The sequence below is a fragment of the Protopterus annectens genome, chromosome 8.part0 (genome assembly GCF_019279795.1).
Source record: "Protopterus annectens isolate FY-2018-M chromosome 8.part0, PAN1.0, whole genome shotgun sequence".
Lineage (NCBI taxonomy): Eukaryota > Metazoa > Chordata > Ceratodontiformes > Protopteridae > Protopterus > Protopterus annectens.
Window position 1 is genome coordinate 621,778,808 of NC_056741.1, and position 27,294 is coordinate 621,806,101.

Below are 27,294 nucleotides of genomic sequence, written 5' to 3' on the forward strand. Positions count from 1 at the left end.
CTGCATTTCTTTAAAATTAGGAGGATCTGATTCTGGAAGCATTTTCTGTTTTAACTGAGACAGTAAAAATTGCTGATATTTTAGCATGTGAAACTGGCAATTTAAGGCACTCATTGCTAAAGTTGCAGACGTATATACTTTCTTTCCCCATCTGTCTAATGCTCTGGAATCTCTGTCAGAGGGAACTGGATTCTTGGCTGTTGAGGCCTTAACTCCTTTGGGTCCCTGAGAAATAGTTTTACGGTCAGCTACAGGGCTTTTATACAGAAATTTGTGAGAGTCAGGGACTCTGTAGTATCTGTCAGGTTTAACAGGGGCTGGAGGTAAGGAATCAGGATTTAAGCTAGATTCAGTATACACATCAAAGGTATGCACGGAATCTCCAATAAGTGCACGCTCACCTTGTTGTTACAAAAGGAAGATCACGCTTCGTTCGATTGTAAAAACCCAACTCTTTAATGCCCAAAACAGAATAAATGTAAAAAATACATCCAACGAATAATAGTAAAACCAAAGATTTCAATAATCCATAATAATGCGAAACAGTGGTTAAGCGCTTTCACCCGAAGGTCAGGCTTCTTCAGAACACTGTGTTACAAAAGAAAAACACCTTAAATAGATTTTTTGGCACCAAAAATGTTTCAAAATATTAAAGGGACAGTGCCCAGTTGTTGTGCTTAAAGTGAATGTTTACATTAACATCAAAATCCTAAGCGATCTCTATTAGCTTAAAATATGCATAAAAAACGCTTAAAAAACCTTAAAAAGATGCACGATTGTATGAATATAAAATTCGATGTGGAACCCAACTAATCAAATACATGACAAATGGTTCCAAAAACATCGTAAACCTTCAGTGTACAAAATACCATGTTTTCCGTGTATCAAGACCATACTATAACCTGACAATGATCTAATCTTTCATAATAATATAGTAGAAACTAATAACAATAATATTTTATCTTTAGACATAATTAAATGCATAGATTTGTTGTACCTTAACACTAAAACGCTGCAGAAGCATGTGCATATCTATAGATAAAATATTATTGTTAGTAGTTCCTACTATATTATTACGAAAGATTAGATCATTGTCAGGGTTATAAGTATGGTCTTGATACATGGAAAACATGGTATTTTGTACAATGAAGGTTTACGATGTTTTTGGAACCATTTGTCATATATTTGATTAGTTGGGTTCCACATCGAATTTTATATTCATACAATCGTGCATCTTTTTAAGGTTTTTTAAGTGTTTTTTATGCATATTTTAAGCTACTAGAGATCGCTTAGGATTTTGATGTTAATGTAAACATTCACTTTAAGCACAACAACAGGGCACTGTCCCTTTAATATTTTGAAACATTTTTGGCGCCAAAAAATCTATGTAAGGTGTTTTTCTTTTGTAACACAGTGTTCTGAAGAAGCCTGACCTTCGGGTGAAAGCGCTTAACCACTGTTTCGCATTATTATGGATTACTGAAATCTTTGGTTTTACTATTATTCGTTGGATGTATTTTTTACATTTATTCTGTTTTGGGCATTAAAGAGTTGGATTTTTACAATCGAACGAAGCGTGATCTTCCTTTTGTAAAAACAAGGTGAGCGTGCACTTATTGGAGATTCCATGCATACCTTTTACCAGTACGTTTACTTTTGGGATTATTCAGTAGTCGAATAGCATGGAGTCAACCGGTGAAGACTCACCAGCGCACAATCAGCGAGAACAAAATGAACTTTCCCTACTCTGAGAAGAATTTTCCACTTTGAAGGACGAGGTTGGCAAATTGTTCGAGTTAATTAAAAAAATGTCTGATCAACTCACCAAGCCAGTGAGTGAGTGCTCCAATAACAAAGGAGCCAGTTCTTCGGCATTACTAAGTGATGAATACAATAAGGAGGACTGCAACAGCTTGATGGCCCCTAAATCGAACAGTAATTCTACACAATATGTAAGACTTGAGAACAATCAACAAATTGAGTGTACAAATAGGTCGGAGGATAGTATGACCATACCTAATGGACAGACTTCCAACAAGACGAGATGTCCTATTGACATTGAACTGCCTTTTAATACTACTGAACCATTAAACAGTAGTAAGATGAATTTATCAGACTTTACTTTTGACTTCTCAGTCTATGACTTTGATGAAGAAGGCAATAGACTGGGAGCTAAACCAAAGAGACCATTCCCAACCAAAACATATTCTAATGTGGTGGGAAGAGTTGCTCAATATCCTAAAGGTACTGAAAACCACAATAGTCAATATAACGGAATTCTTGATAAAAGTAAAGAAAGATAAGAAACTCCATTTAATCAATTTTTATCCAAAGGCTGTAATATTGATCATTTAAAACAGTCTGTTGATATACAAAATAATCCTAATGTTAGAGGGGGTACTTTAAAGGAAATTATTTTTTCCATGGGAAAACTGTTAAAAAACATCAATGGAGTTAAAACAGATAATGCATATATTAAGAAGTGCATAGAGATGAAGATGGTACCAAAAGGGTTGAGATTTTTTAAGGTACCCATGGGTATTCACATGACCACTAATGTTAAGGAAGAGTTTAATGCATTTTTAGATGAGTGTGGTTTTAAGTGTATGCAACTCTTGTTAAAACATAATGATGAAAAATTAAGTAAGTTAATACAGGAAACTGAAAACTTGAATGAACTTATAACTAAGGATTTATTATTTTCAGAATGGGACAGATTATATAGAAAGCAATTTGATATAGCTGAGAGGTGGATGCAAAATTTGTGTAGAACAAAATATAAAAAAAATACTTAGAGATGTAAACCAATATAAGAATGGGACTGTCTATATATGGCAGAGAGAGAAAATCTATGGTAAAACAGAACAAGTTCATCGTTTTGATGAAAACCATCACAGAATTTTTATAGAGAGTGAATTTACCCCTAAAGACCCCCATTTTTAGAGGGAACAAGAGACAAAGGGACAACCTTACAGGAAGGATTACATAAGAGAAGGGGAGATACAACAACAACTACAACAGGAGATGGTAGATACAGACAGTGCAAAAAAATGGTCAAATAAGTAGAATTGGAGACTATTTGTACAGTTTTAATGGATTTAATATTTACAATTATTCTAGATTGGAAATACATGAAGGTCATTTTAATATTTTGGCCAAGGGTATGAAGTTTATTCCCACACCTAGATTTGATCTGGTAGATAGTATATGTGAATTGAACAAATTCACAAGAAAGATGAATTTAGCTATTATGTTTAATGAAAAAAGTAATAGTAAAAAACAACAGCAAGAAAATATATTAAACAAAACCAACACTGACCTGACTGTGAAAAGTTTATTTATACCATTTGGGTATCCAGTGGTTGAAACTTATGAAAAAGTTATGACCAGGGAGTTATACAATCTATACACAACACAATACAACACTGGTTATAGCAATTTAACCACAGAAGAAATTGATACGTTAAAAGAATTACAAACAGATTCCAGTATTAGGGTCATGAAACCAGACAAAGGTGGGGGGATTGTAATATATGAGAACCATGAATATAATAAGAAAATGTATGACCTACTATATGATACAGGCAATTATGAATCTATTTCACTTAACGAAATCAATATTGCTTATCGTAGAATTGATTCATATTTAGAGGAATATCTTATAGATGGTAGGATAAGTACACAATTACACAAATTCATGACTGTTAAATACCCAAGACTAGCCACCTTGGTGGGAATACCTAAAATCCATAAATCTACCGAAGACCCCCCCCCCCTTTCAGGCCAATCATATCTGGAAGTGAATCGAAAACATTCCCAACAGGAAAATACATAGATGTGAGATTAAAAGATATATATGAAAAAATATCTCATATGGTGAAAGATTCCTGGGGATTTTTGAAAGTTTATCCTATTGACAAATGGAATAAGGGATGGTTATTTGTCACCATAGATGTGATAGACTTATTTTCTTGCATACCCAAAGAGGAAGGACTTGAGGCCTTCTCAAACAGCATTAGAAGATTCTCTGATTTGGAATGGGATGAAATTAATTTAATTAATGAGTGTATGAACATTGTGCTAGAAAATAATTTTATTTACTTTGAAGGGGAATATTTTAAACAGACCAGGGGGGTAGCTATGGGAGCAGCTTGTGCTCCCATATTTGCCAACCTGGTCATGGTGGATTGGGAACTCAACACGCTTTTCCCCAGTTTATATTTTCATCATATAAAGTATTATTCTAGGTTTCTTGATGACATATATATTCTCTGGGATACTAGTATTGAAAAATTGGAACAATTTCTACAGTTTCTTAATAGCAGTAGTGATTTCTTAAAATTTACCTATGCATACAATACCACTGGTATAGTGTATTTGGACACACGTATTTATGAAAATGATGGAAAACTACATTCCAGAATCCATAGGAAAAATACATTCTCAAATGACTATCTGCAATATGATAGTTATCATCCCACTAGACTCAAATACAACATTTTTAAGGGTCAATGTATTAGGGCATGCAGAATGACATCTGATCACAATACCCTTACTTGTGAACTAAACAATATAACAAATATGATTAAAGATAGAGGATATCCCCTCAACATGATGGAAAATGTGACCAAATATATATTGGATGAATAGGGCAAGAAATTTAAACCCTATTAGGTTCAGGGGGATTACCATTAGGAGTATTACCCACTGGTTTAAAAAGTAATGCTAGTATAAATACTAACAACTATCATCAGAGAGCCTACATTATGTTATATAGTCCCAGTTTTAGAGATATTATAGATTTATTGACTAAGTATTGGTATTTAATAACAGGTGATCCTATACTACTAGAAGCAATGGGAGCGAAACCAGGAATTGTTTATAAAATGGGCAATATAAAAAAGTTATTACAGAGACAAATCACAAAAGAATAGGGGAACCAACATGTCAACAGAAAATTACACCAAGAAATGTGGACGTTGCAGTCAATGTAACTATATTAATGAAGTCAAGGAAATTAAATTACATAATACTATGAGAACTAAATAAAGTGTTTAAAGGGTAACTGCAACTCCAAAATGGTTGCATATTTAGCTACATGTAATCAATGCCACTGTTTCTACGTGGGAAAGACAGAGAGGAGTTTAAACAAATGCATTTATGAACACATTTATAAGATCAGGAAAAAGGATTCAACCAATGCCTTGTCAAGACACGTAGGAAAAAAAGGGGCATGCAAGAGGGTTCAAATTTGCAATAATTGATACTATTAAAGTTGATCCCAGAGGGGGTGACTTTAAAACACAACTATTATTAAAGGAGGCATGGTGGCAAATTTATCTGGATGCCACCACCACCCCTGGTCTAAATTATAGTATCTCATTAAAATCTATTCAGGCATATTAATTTTCTTAAGAAAAGAAATTAGTTAACTAACAACGCACTATAGGTAATTATTATTAGATTATAAGCAAGTCCATCAACTTAGATTTATGTGATTTGGTTATTTGATTGCATCATATTTATTATATTAATTTTAATATAAGCATTTTATTATTTGGTTCATAGGTTAACATTAATATTTTTTAGTATTTTTATATTATTCTTTGTTATTATTTTTTATGTTGGAATGATGCTTTATTGAATAATTTTAATAACAAGCTATGAAAACTGTTAACTAAAACCAAGTAGGAAACGAATAGTTATTTGATAGCTTCTGTGGTACTTCTTTTTTATGGGTCCATTTTTTAACATACTCAACAGGAGTGTTTGTATGTTTACATTTTTCCTACATTTATTCTACAACTAATATCTGCTAGAACACAGATCTTTGAACTATCTATTGATATAGTTAAGATAAAGGCAATTTTTTATAGTTCGGGGTTATACATCACACATACATTTGGTACGTGATGTGGTGTAGGATGAATACACACCTATTATTCTACGTAGTAAAAATGAAAAAATGATTTGTAGTTTTATAAAGGAACACCGTATACAGTCTGCCGGTGTTAGCATGTAGTCAGTTAAATTAACAATCAGAGAATGTATCCATCCAACGACCACTCATGGTCTTAATTAGTACACTGTTTATTTATTATATCGAATGCTCATTTTGAAAATAAATTATAGGCTCTGTGAGGCCAACTGCTTATTATGTTTACATTTATAAGAGGTTGTTAGTCTGTTAGGGGAAGGATCGGATAGGTTTCGATTACAAATTAATAAAAGCCTAGCTCATGCTTCTGCAGCGTTTTAGTTTTATTAAGGTACAACAAATCTATACAAATCTATACATTTAATTATGTCTAAAGATAAAATATTATTATTAGTTCCTACTATATTATTATGAAAGATTAGATCATTGTCAGGTTATAGTATGGTCTTGATACATGGAAAAAATTGTATTTTGTACACTGAAGGCTTACAATGTTTTTGGAACCATTTGTCATGTATTTGATTAGTTGGGTTCCACATCAAATTTTATATTCATGCAATTGTGCATCTTTTTAAGGTTTTTATGCATATTTTAAGCTAATAGAGATTGCTTAGGATTTTGATGTTAATGTAAACATTCACTTTAAGCAGAACAGGGCACTATTCCTTTAATATTTTGAAACATTTTTGGCACCAAAAAAATCTATTTAAGGTGTTTTTCTTTTGTAACACAGTGTTCTGAAGAAGCCCGACCTTCGGGTGAAAGCGCTTAAGCACTGTTTCGCATTATTATGGATTATTGAAATCTTTGGTTTTACTATCATTCATTGGATGTATTTTTTACATTTATTCTGTTTTGGGCATTAAAGAGTTGGGTTTTTACAATCGAACGAAGCGTGATCTTCCTTTTGTAACAACAAGGTGAGCGTGCACTTATTGGAGATTCCATGCATACCTTTTACCAGTACGTTTACTTTTGGGATTATTCAGTATACACATCATCCACAATATCCAACACTGGCGGAATAGCAAGGGGTCTGTGTTGAGGTAATAAAAGGAAGTCTCTGAGCCTTTTCTTGGATTCTGAGTAATCCTGGCCTTCCCAGTGGAAATGCTCCCTCATGGTATGTAGGGTTTGCCCAAAGGAGTACTCAGGCGGTGAGGTTGATGGAATTGATTCCTCAGCATCAGAATCCTCATAAGGGGGTAAAGAGTATCCTAGGTCTGAGGATGAATCAGAGGAGATGGACACCTGGTCAGATGAGTCAGTCTGCATCCTGTCTAGGCCTTTTATCAGGTGGGGGATGGGACCCCCTGATCAGAGTAATTAGGTCTTCGGCCATTTTGAGCATTTGTTTCTTAGGCATGGAGGCCTGTCCTGGAGAATGCTGTATTTGTTTCTTTGATTTTAAATGAGGCTTACACTTAGCTGAGGGTTTAATGCTTAATTGAGTAGGTCTGAAGACACCCTCTGAAGCTGTGGGTTGCTCTGCTACTCCGGATCCCTCAGAAAGGTTAGTCTCGGTAAGCTAAATAACTTGTGCATCTGAAGGCCCAGCCATCTCCATGTGGGAGTCAGAGGCGGCCTGTGGTTCTACAGAAGCGGTCGTCAGGTGCTGTAAAGGCGCCTCGCTGAAAACCGGAGAACCGGCGACTGGCCTAGTAGAGGCTTCGTCGTCAGTTTTAGGCTTCGGATGCCTATCCTTGTCTTTGCGCTTTTTGTGTATTCCGGTCGTCGGAAGTTCCAACGGTATGGTATAATTGAATTTTCTACCAAAATAATGTCGGGCAAAATCAAACCGACGTTTAATAGTGCGCTTGTTAAACCTACCACAAAACCGACAACCAGTGACGTCGTGGTCTGGGCCTAGGCATGGGATACAATAGGAATGGAAATCCTTATGAGGTATTTGCTTCCCACAAGAAATACAGTTAACTTTTACTGACATCGGTCTGAGGCAAGAAAAAGTTTCCCCAACGGGGTACTTAGATTTGTGGAAGACTTCGGTTCTGGATTCGGAATGAAAATCTCAGGAGACGGCCGACCGGCACTTGCAAACTGCTTTTGCTTCAGGCACCGTGCGGCAAGAAAGACTGAAGAAAATGGTGTCGGCTGCATCTTATATACCCCTGTCGCACTGACGTCAGGGAGGAGGCGACAGCAACCGATGCCGGACCAAGACTTTGGAACTCAGGCCGACTGGGGAACCGCCTGACGGCAGGATAACCCAAGTGTAATGACTGCAGCAGTGTAACACGATGAACATCAAAGGTTATAGCTGTAAATTATGTACAAACACATGGCTTGATTCAGCAATACTCATATGGGAACACCATAAGATAAAGTATTTAGGAGTATGGTTTAAAAATGCTTCTGTTATTGCTGCTAAGGATATGTGAGAAGAGACTAAACAAAAGATAATACAAAAACTGATCAAAGGGAAGCTATTGTTTTTGAAATGCAGACACAAGCAGTGAGAATGTTTTTAGTCCCTTTAGATTTATATACAGGTCAGGCATATTTTTATCAACCTAAAGAGAAGGTGTGGACAATAAAAGAGTTGAAGGAATTTATCTGGTTGGGGAAGAGGGAAAAGTTGATCCTTCCAATACAACACGGTGGTTTAAGATGAACTGATTTGAATGGATACTTTAGAGAGACACAGTTAAGATTCATATACATAATGCAAGCAGAAGATTAGAATTTAAAATGCAAATGGATGTTGATGAAGGGGGTGGGGGGTTCAAGAAAGAGTGTGATGGATTTTGGATGCAGATCCTTAAGAAGAAGAACACCAACCATACATATTATTATAGTCATAAATTAGCAAAAAGTGTTCCAAGAACTAAGCTAATACGAGAATGGAAAAAGGAAAATTTGCCAGCAGGGATAAGTGTAAGTTGGGGTACAGCAAGAGGGAGGCTGGAATTTACTGAGAGTGTAATGAGTTGGCAGATTTTAAAAATTCCCTACAGAGTACTTTGTCAAAAAAATTGGATGAGCAATTGGCTGTAAATAAGAAACTAATCTTTTCAGCTGGAACACAGGATCTGAATGACCTATGCATAATAAGGCCTTGTTAAATTTAATTGTTTTGGCTGCCAAAAAGGTAATATCTAGAAAATGGAAATCCAAGTCTAAACCAACTGTATTTGAAGTACTGGTTATTAAACTAGAAATAAAAGAACTAGAAAGGGATCTTTAAAAAAGGGAAGGAGTGAATAATACATGCAGAATAAAATTCAGAATGAGATGACGTGAAGCTTAAGAAAAGGTAGGAATTCAACAATTTATATAATTTTGGACTGATAGTTACAAGAAAGGAAAGGATATATGATGCATAACGTATGTAAATAGGAAAAAAATGTAATATTGTTTTTCTGTATTTTGCATGTTTGCCTATGTCTTAAGTGACAGTTTAATAAAGGATATACAAAAAGATTCTTCAAAAGTTTATAACTTTTCATGAAAATCTATACAGAACAGAAAGAACAACCATATTCTGGTAAAGAAGCTCATGATTTTCTAACCTTTGTTACTCTGAGACATTTAACTGAAACCCAAGGAGCTTTCCTTCTCTCCCTGGTTACTCCCTCAGAAATTGTAGCAGTATACAAAGAAATCCCAGTAGGTAAAACACCAAGCTTGGAATAGCCTACCCTTGAAAAAGTACAGATGTGCTATGACAGACTTTTTTCAAGTTTTTGCTAAATTGACCAGCTGTTTTATTCATTCACTTGATTTACCACTCCTAGAAAACAGCTATTATTTCAGTATTACTTAAGCTAAATAAAGACACCATACTACCTACCTCCTACTGGCTAATTTCAATACTTAACCATGATTACAAATTATTTATGTAAATCTTTGCCAGCAAAGGTAGCAACATCATTATACCCTGATCAAAATGAGTTTATTTCTGATCACTTAATGTCAGATAATTTACTGAAAACTTCACTAATTATAGAACATGCAAATTAGACTTCCATCCTCTTCTTTTAACTAGTCCTTAAAAGCTTTTCCAGCTTGCTTCATATCTTGTACAAAGGATCAGCAAGAGTTAAAATAAATTCAACTTTGTCTAGAGAATTTCTGATTAATGGCACAAGGAAGGGTTGCCCCTTGTCTCCTCTAACTTGCACTATGTATAGAGACATTACCAATTTAAGTGGCTGTCAAATTATATGTCAGAGAAAATAATTTAGGAACTCTTATGTTAGCACTCTATGCAAATGCTTCAACTCCTATATCCTACATCCAGAGGATGACTAGAAACTAGTTTTTCAGATTCTTGAAGATTAAAGCAAGTTTTCTAGATACAAGGTAAATATAACAGTAACAGGGGCAGTCAGAATTTCTTATATTCCTTCTGAAAATGTTTTAGATCAAATCTCATTTCTTTCCTTCTTTCATTAACAATATGACTGTCACTCTCCTACTTTGGACACAACAGAAGAGTCTTCATGGGTTCTGTTCAAGCAGCTTTATTCTATACAAACACATCACGATAGAACTTTACTGACTTTAACTAAGTAACTTATATACAAATTAACTACTACGATCATGCATGCTCTCTCTGGCTGCTCTCTCAAAATGACACTAGGAATAACAAGCGTCTAGCAATTTATACGTGCACTCACAGTCTGACATGCTTCTTAAAGACACAGCACACATCACATATGCACTCTGATCTACATCCTCCTCTGAGAGAAAATATTATACAACGTTATGAATCTATTTGACATGCAGAAATCACAGGTAATTCTTTGTCATGAATTTAAACCATACTAAATACATACATACGTAAGTCCATGTTGCTGCGTATTTCACACTTGGCTTAGATATTCGTTCATATTGTGTGACAAACCCTGGGAATTAGATTTAGCAACTGGAACAGTCTACACAATGTGTGACCTTTGAAGTTTTCGGAACATCTTCAGGAATGTCACAGGTTTGAACACACACTGGGATGGAAACAACATTTGAGTCACTCTGGGATTCAGAACTTACATCACAGAAACAATGTGTTGATTCTAGTATGGGAAGAAGATATCTATGATTCCTCCAATACTGTACACCCTCGGATTCTATAAGGTAGGACCTTGGCTTGGAACATATGCCTATAATCTGACCAATCCAGTTGAAACCTTTCAAGGTTTGTTTTCTCACAGTTTCTCCTTCCCTCAATGAATGAAGTAATCTGCTTCATTTGTCATAACTGGACTTCTGCATGGTATGCTTCTTGGCTAATTGAGCTTTGATGGTATTATTGTCCTTAGCTTTAGGCCATAATAAACTGGAACTAATAGCATAGTTCTGGTTTTACCTGGAAAGAAGTCTTTGAGCAGGTGAGCGAAGAATACCATCACGGGGTAGGTTTCTGAAATTAAGCAAATTCAAAAATACGTCCATGTTATCATGCTCTGACCTTTCAAGTAATTGCTTTGCACTCTGCACTGCATGTTCAGCTAGACCATTTGACTGCAGATATTCGGGACTGATACTGACCTGTACAAACTCCCATTCTCTTGCAAATGTCTGAAATAACTGACTAGTAAATTGAGTACCATTGTCAGAAATAACTTTGTGTGGACTACCATGGACTGAGAAATGATGATTCAACTTAGTAATAACAGCAGTGGAAGTTAGGTTAGGTAGTAGATCAATCTCAAACCAATTCGAATGAGTCTACCAATACTAAATAGTGTTGATTGTTCCACTTGAAGATATCAGTTGCAATGGTTGACCAAGGTAGTTCAGGAACTGGACTTAGCTGAAGTGGTTCTCTTTGCAAATGCAATCTAGCAATATGCACACTGAAGAAGAAGAAAGTACTTTATCAATGTCTTTCAGTAATGAAGGCCAAAATACTAATTCTCTCCCTCTTCTCTTAGTGGATGCAAAACCTGGGTGATCACGGTGCAAAATCTCAATATATTCTTGTTGTAAGGAAGCAGGAACATCAATTTTAGGACCTTTGAAAATAATGCCATTTTCCATCAACATTTCATCTCTGTAAGGAAAATAGGTTTGCACTTCAGGTGGTACACTGGATTGCTTTGACGGCCAATCCAACATTAATGTAGTGATTGAGATTTGCAAAACCGGATCAGACTTTGTGTGATCTCAACTCATCAAGTCTAGTGGTAGAAAAATTATGCACTACCATCACGTCAAAGTCAAAATTATCTGCATCAAGCTGTTCTGTTGTATTTCTGGGCAATCTGGATAAGGTATCAGCCAGATAGAGCAATTTGCATTCATATAGACCATTTGAAGTTGTACTTTTGCAATTTGAGCATCATTCTTTGCAATCTTGCTGGAGTGGAATGCAGAGACTTCTTTAGAATAATAAGAGGTTGATGATCTGTTTCAATCTAAATAGCTTGACCATAAATATAATCATGCAACTTGGTACTTGCAAATACTATTGCCAAAAGTTCTTTTGCAATTTGAACATACTACATTTAATTTTGAGTAAGTGTTCTAGATGCACAGGCTACTGGTCTACCCTCGAAGTAAAACTGCACCAAGACCAAATTCTGAAGCCTCACAGGAAAGAATGACTGGTTTGTTCACATCATAGTATCTTAACGTAGGTGGGGTAGCAATTGCCTACTTAAAGTCCTCAAACGCCTTCTGATGCTGTTCTAACCATGACCATGCCACGTTTTCGTATGTCAGCTCTCTTAACTCACTGAAATCTGGTATAAACTTGTCTAAATAGTTGACCATGCCTATGAAACGCCGTAGAGGTTTAACATTGCTTGGTGCTGAGATCTCAAGAATAGTTGCTTGCTTAGTCAGGTCTGCATCCTGTACTGGTAAATAAATGACCTACATACATAACTTCTGGAAGTCTAAATTTGCACATCAGAGGATTAAGCTTCAAGTTTACTTCACGTGCTCTGTCTAGAACTCCCTTTAGATTTCTGTCATTCTCAGCTTCACCACTGCCTCCAACTAATAAATCATCTACTATTATGGCACAAGGATAACCCAAATAAATTTGCGCCATTGCAAGCTGAAAGACTTTACTTGCAGAATTTATTCCAAATAGCATCCCTAGGAATCTGCATCTGACAAATGGAGTACTAAAAGTGGTTAGAAATGAGGATTTGCAATCAAGCATTGCTTGCCAAAGTGAACGTTTTGCATCCAAAACAGAAAAAAGTGGCATTTGGTATTAGAGCTGCTACCTCTTCAACTGTGCGGATTGGATGACACAGTCTCTCCTTAATGCTTTGTTCAAACCTCTTGGGTCAATGCATATTCTGATTTCGTCTGGGCCTTTTTTTGTGACCTGCCATCATGGACAACACTCATTCAGTTGGTTCTGTGACTGGACAAATCACACCTTGCTGCACCATTTTACCCAGCATTAACTTTATCGTGCATAGCTATCGGAACTCTTCTTGCTGGTCTGACCACTGGAGTGACCTCAGGTTCTAACTTCATGGAATACACAACTGGACGTTTGCCCAACTTATCATTGAAAACATCAGTATAGTCTGAGAAAATGGCTTCAGAAAAATTAGGACTAGGAGATGCGTGTATGTGATGAACTTCTTTGGTAAAAGAAACCAGATTCGTTCTCAAACTATCTTTGAGACCCATTAAAGACTGCACTAGCCTTCAGACTATATAGAATAACAAGTTGTAACAGCTGTTGGCCACACAACATGTAAGCATCACTGAGCCTTCGGTTTGAATTTCTTCATCTCCATAAGCAACAAGTTTCGCACTACTGACCACGTTGTGTTCTTCATTAGTTTGCACTTTAGCAAATGTGTCTGCAGATATAACATTACACTTTGAACCAGTGTCTACTTTAAGCTCTGTGGATTTACCATTGATCCAAACAGTACAAAATACTTCACTTTTTGCCAATAAATTCACTGCAGCAATTCTTTCACCAAGCACTGAAACACCATCTACATAGAAAGCTGACTGCTTTGGCTCTACTTAATCAACTTGCTTTTTTGTGTGACCTTTCTTTACAACTGTGAGAGATTTATTTGATTTGTAAACTTTTGGAAATGGTTCTGTTTTAAACATTTGTGACATCTCTGACCAAATGCTATGCATTTTTCTCTTTTAGACTCATGATATTGCACCACAATTGTGAAAATTAACAATAAAGCTAGATTTGGACATTGCTGAGCCATGCTTGTACTGTACTGAGCCTGAGCCTGAGTCTGCTCCTTTGACTGAACTGGCCTTAGAACTTACTGGGAAGCAAAGAAGTTTCCCTGATGAGCCAGCAGGGGTAGTGGCTGCCATGTGCTTAGGCCTACTTCTGTTTGCCACATGTTGCATGCTATCTATATTTGCTCTGGAGCCTACTGAAACCATGCTCTTGAGACTCGCAAGCATACTTGCATGTTTTTCTGTTTCTTCATGGATTCAACAAATCTCTATGGCTTTACTCAATATTGAATCACTATCATAAAGCAAAATCTTTCTCACATCAGCACTATTAATGCCACACACCAGTCTGTCCTTTATTAACTCATCTTTTAAGTCACCAAACTGACAGGTTTAACTCTGTTTCTCAGGTCAGTTATACAAGCCGCAAATGTTTCCCCTAGTTTCTGATCTCTCATGTAAAACAAATGCCTCTCTAATGTACTATTTGTCTGGGGGTTAGACATTTCTCTGAACTTGCACTTCAAACACTTGGGGTCTTCCCTTGATTCAGCCTGTACAACAATATGATGACTTTCACCTTCTCCTTCATATACTGCTGGTGCATACACAAATGAACACTCTCTTTCTATTGCCTCTGACCCAGCTTCTTCTTTCGGCTTTTCCAGGTTAGGGTTCACCGCAGCGGATCACCTGTCCGCTCATGATTGGCAGTGGAGTTTTACAGTGTCGAGTTCCCAGCCCGGCACCCATCCACAGAAGAGACACACACACACACACCTAGGGCCAATTTGGAGTGTCCAATCCACCTACAGCATGTCTTTGGGATGTGGGTGGAAACCCACGCGACCACAGGGAGGACATGCAGACTCTGCACAGAAGGCACCACAGCAGAGGATCAAACCAGAGAACCTCTTGCTGTGAGGTGGCAATGCTAACCACTGCACCACCGTGGCCGCCCTTGCCTCTGACCCAGCTAGGTTTAACAAATGATAAATGCCCTGGTGCATGCATCTTTATCTGCATAAGCTGCTTATATAAAAATATGATGCTCTTGCTCAAATGTTCTCCAATTCTCTGCAATATTCTGATCAAATACAAGAGGTAAACGCTTTCAAAATCCATCTGCCATATTAACACATACCAGTGAAGGGTTTTGCAAATAAGTACAAACATATACACATTCACATTTGCCAGGACTTTATGCCAGTATCTAACTTTGCACTTCTGAAATTATGCTTTTGGGCTTTTGAGATCATGCAATTGGACATATTCTGCAACACAACTCTCTCAGCAACACAACTCTCTCAAGCAGTGCAATATTCTTGAAATTACTGTATTGCAAGAAATTACCTCTTATCAGTATAAGAAACATATCAAACAACTGCACGATGCTCTATGTAACTGGATTTTGTGAAATAAGTCACTAGGGCATGGTAATACTCTTGAAATTATTGCTCTGCTAAAGTCATTTACCATTTTAAAAATCATTTCAAATAACTATACGATGCGAATAAACTGGGCAAGAGAAGGTCTAAGTCAACAACATTTCAGAGTAATTGCACTTTGAGAATAAACTGTACACAACACACTGAAAACGCCCCAAAATTGCAATACCTTGCTAGGCAACTCTTTACAGTGCAAGAAACGCCACTTTGCGATCAGACACACCCAGCACAAGAAACTTTTCAAAATGGCTATACTTTCACTGTACTTCACGAAATAGTTGCACTTTGCACACAAGAAACTCTTTGGAATACATACACAGTTAATAAGCACACACTGTAAGCACTTTTACACACTTTGAGATACTTCAAATAACTTTAGTTATGCCCTTGATACAATACGAAGTCATAGTTATGCCAAAGCACAGCACTTTGCCAAAACTTGCAGTCGCCTTGCTTTATTTGATGCTTAATGTGCCCTTTTTTTGCCCTTATATTCGTTTTGCTTGTTTAGTCTCTTTTCATGCCAATTGTACCTTTCTTGTGCTCGTTTTACTCTAAATATGACCACTTTCCTTAAAACATGCTCATTTTACTTTTCTTTTAATTGTTTCATCAAATACTTTTGTTTTAAACATCTCCCTTGGTTAATAAACCTTTTGTGACTTCCGCTTGTTTAATAATGCTATTTGTGCCCTTGTAATGACAGTTTTATCTTTCTTACAAAATAAACAGCTTGTGCAAGTTCTCATTACCTCTGATTCTTTTCTGGCTCTTTTCGTGCTCGTTTCTTTTTTATTTTACCTTCACTGTCATTTCTGTACCTCATGGCTCCAAATATTATTCTTTGCAATCCCGGTTCTGACACCATGTCGCTCTCCTACTTTGGACACAATAGAAGAGTCTGCGAGGGTTATGCTCAAGTAGCTTTATTCTATACAAACACCTCAAGATAAAAGTTTACTGACTTTAACTTAAGTTACTTATATGCAAATTAACTATTGTGATCATGCATGCTCTCTCTCTGGCTGCTCTCTCAAAATGGCACTAGAAAGAGCATGTGTCTAGCATTTATACGTGCACACAGTCTGACATACTTAAAGACACAGCACACATCACATATGCACTTTGATCTACAATGACATACTTGGGTCTAGAGTATACTCCAAACATAGAGGAAACAATAGAATCCACCTATGGAAACATCTTAAAAGTAAGTAGTTAATCAGAAGTTGGAAAGACATGTTAGACTTCCTTCAAAGAATACAAGCAACCTTTTGGTTCATTTTGCTCCTCTTTCTCTATGCTGCACATGGTATCCCCTCCCCCAGCAGTATGTGGTCAGAAACTTTTAGGAATATGATACTCATCTTCATCTGAAGGGGGATAAACAATCTCCAGTGAGGTTCTGACGTTACCACTTGAGCACTGGAAGGTTGGGTGTCCTGGATATTAATACTTCTATGCAGACAATCCGTATTAAGACAGTGATACATACTTTCATGGAGGGCTATTATGCTCACTATTAAGACTTGATATTTTATTTTCTGGGTAACTCCTTCAAGCTATGTGATGCATCTTCCTTACAACAAGGGAAACACCAGCTCTTCACGATTTTAATTCAAGAGTTCATTTGGATTTGAAAGAATTTTTGACATAGGCATCACTAACAGCCTGGTGGAAAGAACCGGTACCAGCATTAGACAAGTAATCACTGCAGATTACCACCCTGGGTCCAAAACCAGTTAAAGTCCTGTCCAGGACTATTATACTGGTCGCAAATGATCATAACACCTTAATTTCAGGGTATGATTTTTAGACAAACCTGTAACACTGACACGTCCTATAAAGACCTGTATTAAGTATATGATGCAGGAACTGAGACATCAGGTAAGTAAAATTCTTTTTCAGGACTACCCTGTTGTGGTCAAATGGGTCTTGGACTCCACACAATCACTTAACAAAAGCTCCATGAGTAAGGCTTGTAAACTCATGTTAAGCTTAAAGATGCGTAAGACACCAATTTTGACTGATGTAGGAAAGAGATTTCTATATCAACATAGTGGAAAATTATTTTATTGATTCCCAAATATATAACCAAATCAAGAAAGTTCCCCTTTTTTTGGCTAGCAATGTCACTTTAAATATTTTTGCACTCCATCTAGACTACTACAAATTTTCTCGAATGCCTCATTTGCATGCAGGAGCTTTAGAATGCCTGTTTTTGGCCCAATTCAAGGAAAATCTCTCAGCTTTACTGCATTAAATTTTGGATGCTGTGATTTCCCTCTTTTTCCTGCAAATTTTCTATCAGACATTCTTGGATGTTTTGTTAAGCCTAAGTCTCAGTCGGTATTTAACATGCTGATGCTTGTAGCCAAAAAAAATGTATTACTAAAGGGTGGAAGCAGAGACACCCCAACTGCTAGAGACTTAAATGGCTACTGTAACAGCTTTGTGCATTAGTATTGGGACACAAGAAGTACTAGAAAAAAAATTCTGATTAAGAAGTGGGAGACAGTAAATGTCTGGCGTAATTCACAACCTCAATTATATTGTTTTCCTTCTTGTCAAGGATAATCAGTTTCATGAGTGATTGCAAATTAAAGTATTCATTGAGTCATTGATATCTGGCAAGCTGATTTTGAACTTTAAAAAAGAAAGAGAACTGTATAAAGAAATCTTTTAAGACCTTGATTTCTATCATAAACTAGAGAGATTTTGTTGTTTTCTTGTTTTAACAAATGTGGAATACTTGTTCATCAAGCTGATGTTATCCTAATAAACTGTTAAATTAAAAAAAAACAATGCCCGCTTTTAAGAGGCTCATTCTTTACAATCACAGTGCCTGCTCAAGAGTTCTTGGCTGGCACGAGCTGTAGTAATGGCAGAGTCAGTTCAGATATTGGAACCGGACCCATACATCAAGGATAAATTGGAGACTATATCGGATTTCAAATTTTGCCATAGCAAAGCTTATATTTATTCTACTTGTCTTTCTGTTACAAGGTGGCCCTTCATAGTCTGTTATCACTTCATTTTATATATGTCAGTGTGATACTGACCCAAGTGAACTTGGTCTCTCTTTGCAACACACAATTCCCTTCCCAACCCAAGAAATAAACAGTGCATTAACTATACACATTTTTCAAGGCAAAATAATTGACACTCTGTACAAACCACAGTATAAAGTCTCTTCCAGTCCTCTCTAATCCGAGTCAAACACAGATTTATTCATCTGGGTTGGAGAACAGAAATTATAAACCACTGATCCTTATATTTAATTCGCCTGTAAAATTTTAATTCTGAGGCTGACCCCCCCCCCAAATATTGCACTGCTAAGAAAGTCAGGCTATCTATATTCTTTCACTGTGTTTACATTTCTACAGGTTGTTCATTCTTGTAGACAGTACACAACTTTAAAACATCCCCTTTAGCTTAGCCATATATATATTTCAAAATGTACAGCTATTTTCTAAATGTTAGGTATAAACTAACCAGATTCAACTACTCTACCACTTTTGTAATCAAGTACAGCTTGTCAAATATGGCAAGATGCATTCCAGCAGTACTGGAGACAGATCATCTGCAGACTTAGAATCTCAAACTCGAAAGCCTCATTAACAAATGTGACTTTAATCAAATAGCACACAAAATGAAACGGTTTTCTCAAGGGTGTGTACCAATTTCAACATTTCTAAATTACCTTTCACTGTGCATCTTTTAAATTTTAAATTATACCAAACATCCTTGCCCATACATAATTGTGTGTTTACTCAACTTCCCTAATTCAGTGTTGCCAGTGCATATTTTGTAAACCTGGATACACAGCACACTTTCAATCAACATACTTGCCTCATTAACTTTGCATTCCTAGACTTACAGCATGCATTATCAGAACTAAGTTTATACAAGTTTGATTCTTGGTTTCCATCACATGATGCATTGTTTTCTTTTTTCAATCATTCATTTACCCCCCACCCCAGACTGTCACAGTACCTTTATTAAAATTAACATAGTCTGCGGTTGAAAAAAAAGGGGGTCTTTCATTTGAAATTATGTAGTAAAGCTCCCTCCTCAAACTTTCATTTTAAGTAAAATGTATGATATAATACTTGTAACATTTATATTAACGAAATACTTATTTTCTGTCTGATACTTCCCAATTTATATAATTTTAAAGTATCATTCAGAATACAACACACATTTTTGATTATATCACATCCTTTAACTTATAAACATGTATTCTTTTTTTAAGTAATGCCAAATGTTTCCAGTATACCTCTCAACCTCTTGGCACAAGAAATCTGGACAAAGCATGACAATGTGGGGACAGAGGCCCCAAAACAGGTACACACATTAAATATTGCTCTCATACACGTAGAAAGTTGCTAGAATAACAGAATCTGTGTTGGTATGCAATCTCTGAAGGACACAAAATCTGAAACTCAAAGGCATGTCATTATTTAGTGACTTTAATCCTCAGATCATACTAGTGATTTGACACAAACCTATAAATTGTATGAGACTGGACAAAAATAAGAGGCAAAAAAATGGAAATTCTGTGAAAATCTGGACAGTTGAGAGGTATGGTCCCCAGTGCATTTTTTTATGAAAATCTTCCACTTTTTTCATCTCCTTTGTTTTATCCTCTTCCTCTAATCATTAAGATGTTTCCAGGAGGCCTGCAAGGGGTAGGAATGCATTATAATACATTCTACTCTACTGCAGACTTCATAAGTCATGGCCATTCTCCAAAGGGTTATTGGGCAGGGTAGCTACATTGAGGAGAGACCTTACTGTCCTTATCTCAGATACAGCTGCCTCTGCATCTTCAGAACCCCATTCCCACAACAAAACAGAAAGAAAAAAGCCTTCTCAAATGCAGTCCTGGGAAGAAGGGCAGAGGCTTGTATTTGGATAACAGGTAAGAAGTCAAGCACATGCATACCTTTCAACTGAACATGATTTTGCAGAATGTTCCAGTTTCTGCTCACATTTTCCCTGTGCCTTACAAAAAGTCCGATTTTCTAGTAAATCACTTATTACAGTTAATCAAGAATGCAGACACTAGATTTTGCTCAGAAAATGTATGCTGATTCAAAACCTGTTTTTATATCTTTAATTGAGTTTATAGCAATACTTATAAATTGCCCCTTGGTGCCCCTTTATTTTCGGCTTGTCTAGAAGTCTACTCCTGCACTAGGCTTGTTGTGGTACAACTGTGGTTGGGCAATCTTGCACCGGGCTCAGTGCCAGCATAAGGCCAACTGTAAAGCTAAGTGCCACCACATGACCACATTCTGACTGCCTGCCTTCCAAGTTTTGTTTGTGCTAAAGGTCCCAGTTGACCTTTTGCAACCTGGGTAAGTAAAACCATCAGGATTGGGGGAGGGATCTCAGAGAACAGGCACGTACTATCATTTAGAATTAGCTGAGGGATTTGTGGAACAATTTCTCAAGGTCCAGAAAACAACTAGCTCCCTTTTTAGGCCCATCACTGAAAATAATCCTTCTTTCTGCATGTAACTCACCAAGCTCCTAAACTGACACAAAAGACCTCAAAGCCTTTCCTCACTGAAACAATATCAGGTCTCATTAGCCAGTCTTCTACACTAAAAGCCTAGTGTCTCTGCTTAGTGTTGCACAAACTCCTACGGTACGACATCTGCTTAGACTTGCATGCTACAAACAACCCAGCACTCTATGAATTCAATCACCAAAGCAGAATAAGTGATACAGTTAACACCCACTCTAATAACTTAAATCTATATTACCCCCACATCAACACCTCCAGATGGAATGGCAGGTACCTAACCTAAATCCCTGTTTTTGGAACAGGTTGCCCTTTGATATCAAATAGAGTATTTCCTATTAACAATTAAAACCAGTGTGGAGGACCAGATAAGTAATCACACCTTTTGACTTAGGACATATGACGACAATCTACTTAATGATGATCACTGTCAGTCTCTCACCAGTACTGGGAGATGTGTCAAGAGTTTCTTGATTGTCTCCATAGCTGTAAACCTATTATAAATGTATAAACCTGTAAAAATGCTCTAACCACTTGTCTGAAGAAAGATCAGTGTGGGCATCACATGATGCATACACCTGAGGTGTTAGCAGGGTATATTTTTCACCAGTCTCTTACTAATGGTCAATAAGAAGAATGACCACAACCTCTAATAAATGAGAAAGAGCCTACAGCAGAAATAATTATCTCAATGGGACACACTTACCTTGTACATTGTGTGCCTGACATCTAGTCTTTTTCAATCAACCTCTTTTGCGTCTACAGCACCAGGCTTGAGTCATGTAAAAGCGCCTATGTTTCAGTCTGTGTACAGGGCACCATCTGGCACCATCTCCCAACTTCTTCCTTCACACTGGAAGTTACATGACTGAAATGTTTGTACTTACGGTACTGAATGGTACCACGTTCTTCACCCAGGGAATATAGACATGATATGGATCCTTACTCATGATATGACAGCAGCATGAACTCTTGGAAGTTATGAATGCCTTAGCCATAAACATGGAACATTTTCTGTGACATACACCAAGATCCAAGCTGTATAAACAGAAAAGAACTGAAAAGCAGGAAGGCTAGGCATGCTCTCCAAACACTGCAACTGATGCCATGCTGTATTCTGACAGGAGGCACAGGTTCCCTCCGCAGTGTACAGATGACAGACAGGAAGAAACCAAGCTGCTAACAACAACAGAAAATCCATCAGTTACACAATGCAGAAAGTATCTCCTAAATCAAATCCATATGTTTACAGATCTGAACAAAGCAGCTTACAATTTACTGATCTTCAAGAAGCTTTCAGAACAAACCATTATTTGTATTTCTTCTAAAGTCCTGTAGTGATTCCATAAAAATAAGTAAACATTTAACCAGAAGTATTAGTCTGTTCCATAATCAAGACAGTTCTAGACTACTGTTATGTACCATGTGCAATACATTCCTGAGAACTATTACAAACTCATTTTTTTTTCTTAATCTGAGGCACCAAGATACACACTCAACTCCTCAACTGCATATTGTACATTAGCTATGTATAAAATGGCACACCTCCCTTAAAGTAGGCATTTAGACCTACAAATATCCACATGACTAGGGTGCTGGATATGTTAAGGATGAGTGGATGGCATCCAACCAGCTGTATGAAGACCTGATGCTCAGTTAGCTACAAATGGCCAAAATATGCATTCCCTAAATGAAAACTCTGCACTCTGGACTTGTTCTATGGTGCAGTGATCTGGGAGTTAAGTGCAGAGATATAAGGGGACACACTCTGTATGGAAATGTGGGTGGCTTATCCTCAACAGAGAAACATCAATCCTTGAGAGAGAAGAGTTGAAAGCCTTGTTTTCAATTGACTCACTTTTCAAGGAATTGGGAGTCAATGGACTGACATAAAATCAGTTCACCTGTTGACTCCTTATATCTCGCATAAGCAGCTATGCTTCCTTGGTAAGGGACTGATAAACATTCTATGGGTTACACTAGAAACATCTGGTTGCAGATAATTTTCTAATGTGACAGGCCTTTTTCAAAATGATCTTAGAAGATTAAAATTGTTGAAATGTCATTTATGAAGGCTTTGAAACAATCCATCATTGCACAGGTTTCTGACCATCTACTACACCTAGTTGTTTTTGATTAGTTTGTTTTTATGAAATTAACTACAGTTTGTGTTTATGATTTTGTAGTGACATCTTGTGAAAGGCATTCTTAAAGTTCTAAATGACTTGCGCATCCTATGTTACAAGGAACTCCTCAACTGGAAAAACCTTACTGGTCAAATCTAATGCATTAAGCCATGCTGCATACAGCAATGGAGGTATGGGATACAAGATTTTACTGTTTCTTCTCCAACATCATTCAGAAAGGATTATTTACTGTCTACAGGTATAAAACAGCTTCAGAAAAAAATATATCCATATTGTCCTTGTATTTGAAAGGAAATTGCACAAGTTAAATAGCTACTTCTTACCTGCGTAGCATCAGTTTTGGGTTCTTGATCACATACTGCTCCACCAAATCCCCCAGCAAGGTCTTCATGATCTCAGTGTAGTACTCTAGTCTGTCATGTAGGGCTATGGTTAGCAAGGAAGCCACACAGCCACGGTCCCGTTGTGAAAATGTCTGCTGCGCTTCCAATGTGTGAATGAACTAAAAAGAACAGCCATGTGTGAATACACTCCGCTAAACTTCAAAAACACCAGATGTTCTGAACTCCATTACAAAACAGCACAGCCATAACTGCATCAGAAAGCTGAATATTTTGCCTAGTGGTATACATACATAATGTAAAGGATAGTTATTGAAGAGCTTATGACAATCAGTACATCTTCACTATGGAAGACAGCATCACAGGGGTTAGGGTAATCAACAGTTAGGAGCTTTTCCAATGAGTAGTCTCTCTCTTGATGATATTCCATGTTTAAGATGTGGGCTATTTTCAAATGCAGAAGTCATATGCAAAATGCCCCATTGACATTTTTATTTAACACGCTTTGGAGAAGGAATTTGTTCTACTAATTTGTAGGTGCACGTCTGCATAGCAAAATATAAACACACATCGGACAACTTTTCAAACATGTTTTTGTCATTTCACTGGTTTACTAATGGTAAATATGATCAATCTGCACTGACATTCACACTCATGGTTTTTATAAGCATGACTATTAGGTTCACAGGTTCATACTAGGCTAACCACCACCAGGGTCTATACAAACCTAGCCATGACAATCAACCCAGTTCTGTCCCAGAGTTCCTTGAATGCCTATATGGTGGGGTATGTTAGTTTAGGAATAATTTACTTACTGTCAAACCTCTATCCAGCAGAGACATGGGGCCAGGCCAAGGATGAATGTGTGATTACCCATCCAGTGATCAAGGTTTATTTTGAACAGGTTCAGTGATAAACTCTGCTTCACATAAATGGGGAGCTTATTCCATAGTGCAGGGATTCTTTGAGATGCAAATTGTTCCCTTCAACAAATTTCAAGTCCTTGGTTCTAATGTTTCCGGTGTTCTTTGTCTTGCAGATATGCAGGAGAATCATCAGAGCTGGATCCAAGCATGCTTTACATGCTAGGCATAGATCACCTTTCAGTAACCTATAGGAGACGAGTATAGAGAAGGACCTGAAGGCAATCTGTGTAGGACAGGATATATTCATATCCTGGATTCTCCTGGTGAGGAACCTTTGAGTGTGTTCTAACTGTTATAAGTACTTGGCTAGATACATGCCAAAGGGGGGCCTGTACTCAATGAGGGATCTGATAAGAGCTGAGGAGAGTGGTACTATTACTTCCTGGGTCTGGATGGCATACCCTTGCTTATGAGTTGGGTGACAAAATGATTTTTTACTATCTTGGCTACATGTTTGTTGAATTCCAATTACTGTCTACATATGTTCCCAAATCCCTATCAGGTCGACTCTTAGGGGGTGCTTTACAGTTGAAGTAATGAGCTTGGGTGGAAGAGTTCCCAAAGGGCACTATAATGCATTTCTTTGCGCTGAGTTGTAGTCTGTGGCTTTTATATCAGTCATTTGTTTGTGTCAAACAATCTTGTATTATTGTTGGTGTAGTGGGTACTCTTCTGTTGACTGGTCTCTTGGTGGAGGTGGTCTTACCGTTCCTGACTTCTTGGGTCCTGTCTGTGAGCCAGTTGGCAAACCAGTGAGTTATGCAGGGATTTAGACGTAGTTCTCACAGTGTGTTAACAATACCAGAGTGAGATATTGTATTGAATTGCCTTGGCCAGGTGAATGTAGGTGGTATGCACCGTTTTCCCCCTCATCCATAGCACTGATGACCCTCTTGAAGAAGTCTACCAGATTAAGTAGGCAAGACCTTCCCTCAAAGCCAAACTGGGATGGGACCAGTGTCTGTATGCTGCCAATGTCCTTGATCATTTCCATGATAATTCATTAAATGGTTTGGCATATTAGACTTGCCAGACTGATAGGTCTGTAGTTACTGAGGTCAGCTGGTGGTCCACTCTTATGAAGTGGGATGTAATCTGTTTTGAGGCTGTAGTTGAATGGTGCCTCAAGTTGTCTTGCTAGGTCATGTTTAAGGCTATTTTGGAGGCAACCAGGAACACTGTAGACAGGCTCACAGAAGCAGTGCTTTTGCTGTTAGCGAGCACCTCCAGGACCTGCTCCCTGTTGATAGCGAGGGGGATATGCTAGAAGGGATTTCACGGGGGGGATATTACAGCCTAATTTATCAGGCAGTAGATTAGCTATTTCACCCTGGTCAGTGAAGGCTGTGCCATTTACCACCACGTCTGCACACTGTAGAGTCTTACCTTTAAGACTCCTGACATAGTTGAAGACCACCTTCTGATTGTCGTTAGCCTGGCTGGCTATCCTGACCTTGTATTTGGCCTTGCTGGACTTTATTAGACCCCTTCAGTTCTTGTTTAGTTGAATCAAATAGCTCTCATCTCTATGAGAGTTGCTTTTTCTAATTTTGGTCATGACTTTTTCTTTTGTTATAAAACCTTTCTTAAATAGTCAAATTTTTTAACTACTTCCTTGGATATAGGTTTCGTAGAACAGTCACACTGGCTTGGTGAAGGCATTTGATACAATGCCTGAGAGAGGTATCAATAATGACCTTCTTAAACAAAACTTTAAGAACTGCATCAGATATCTGAATGGTTAGCTACCAGACAAAATACTGTTGAGAAAAGGAGCAGACCTGACATGATGATTTACTGCGGTCATGCGTCAGGGCTAGATCCTGTGCTCCACTCTTTTTTTAAATTTGCGTTTTCTGCAATTCACTCAATAAAAATTCCCAGACAGCTGCAAGCTAGGCTTAGTAACAAAATTCAGTACAAGCAAGACACTGCAGAGTTTGAGAAATTTTGCACATTTTAAGAGTCTGAGTGAGGATCTGCATAATAGTAACTTAAACATTGCATTAAAAGTAAGATGGGTCATCATTATAAGCACATGGGAGACTTGCATCTAAATAAACAAACATTTCACAATTTTAGCAGTGTAAGAACGTTTCAATTACACAAAGTAGGTAAAACAGAAGGAATGAACAGATGTTATGCCAGTGTTGCATTTAATACCTACACAACTTATTCAGCTTCCTATTAAGTATACTGCCCATTTTTATTACTGTTCAAAAACAGATACCAGATAATTTGAAAATGCTCAAAACTATCACAGAAAATGTATTAACAATTTTGAGCTTTTCCACTACAATACAGACTGTAGATCTGTTTCACGGGCAACAGATTATTAAGAGAGAATCGTATTTTCATATTCAGAGTACACAGCAATACTTTTTGTTATATAAACTACCTTGCCTTTTGTTGGATTCATTCAGAATATCAATCTTATGACACTGGTAAAGGTAATTATTAGTAATACTATGTGTAGGACCAGGTTTAGAGTGCACAGATACTGTATATCTAGAACAGGACTGCCATTCAGATTTTTTTATTAATTTAACTGTTAAGTCCACCAGATATAAATATTCCTTTTTAAGGGTGACCTGGGAGCACTGCCTAGGTAATTGTCTTGCTCAGTGTCACACTGCTGGCAAATGGATGTTGAAGGAATCAGATCCTATTCTCCACATTACAGCAAACAGCTTAAAACCTTAATTCTCTCTGCTAACTGCCATACTAAGGACCGAGACGTACACAATAGAAGGGTATTGCCTATTTTAAAAGAAAAGATAAATACGAGTAATCTTATTATACAGATCAGTACC

At 37.2% G+C, this 27,294-nt stretch overlaps 1 protein-coding gene across 1 annotated transcript in view; it reads right to left on the bottom strand.

Annotated features, from left to right (window-relative positions):
• LOC122808326 (plexin-B3-like) overlaps positions 1 to 27,294 on the bottom strand; it is a 2,760,797-nt gene that overhangs the window by 1,103,271 nt on the left and 1,630,232 nt on the right. The window contains exon 21 of the mRNA XM_044079291.1: positions 23,538 to 23,716. Coding sequence (XP_043935226.1) covers positions 23,538 to 23,716 — 179 coding nt within the window. The remainder of the gene's footprint in view (positions 1 to 23,537; positions 23,717 to 27,294) is intronic.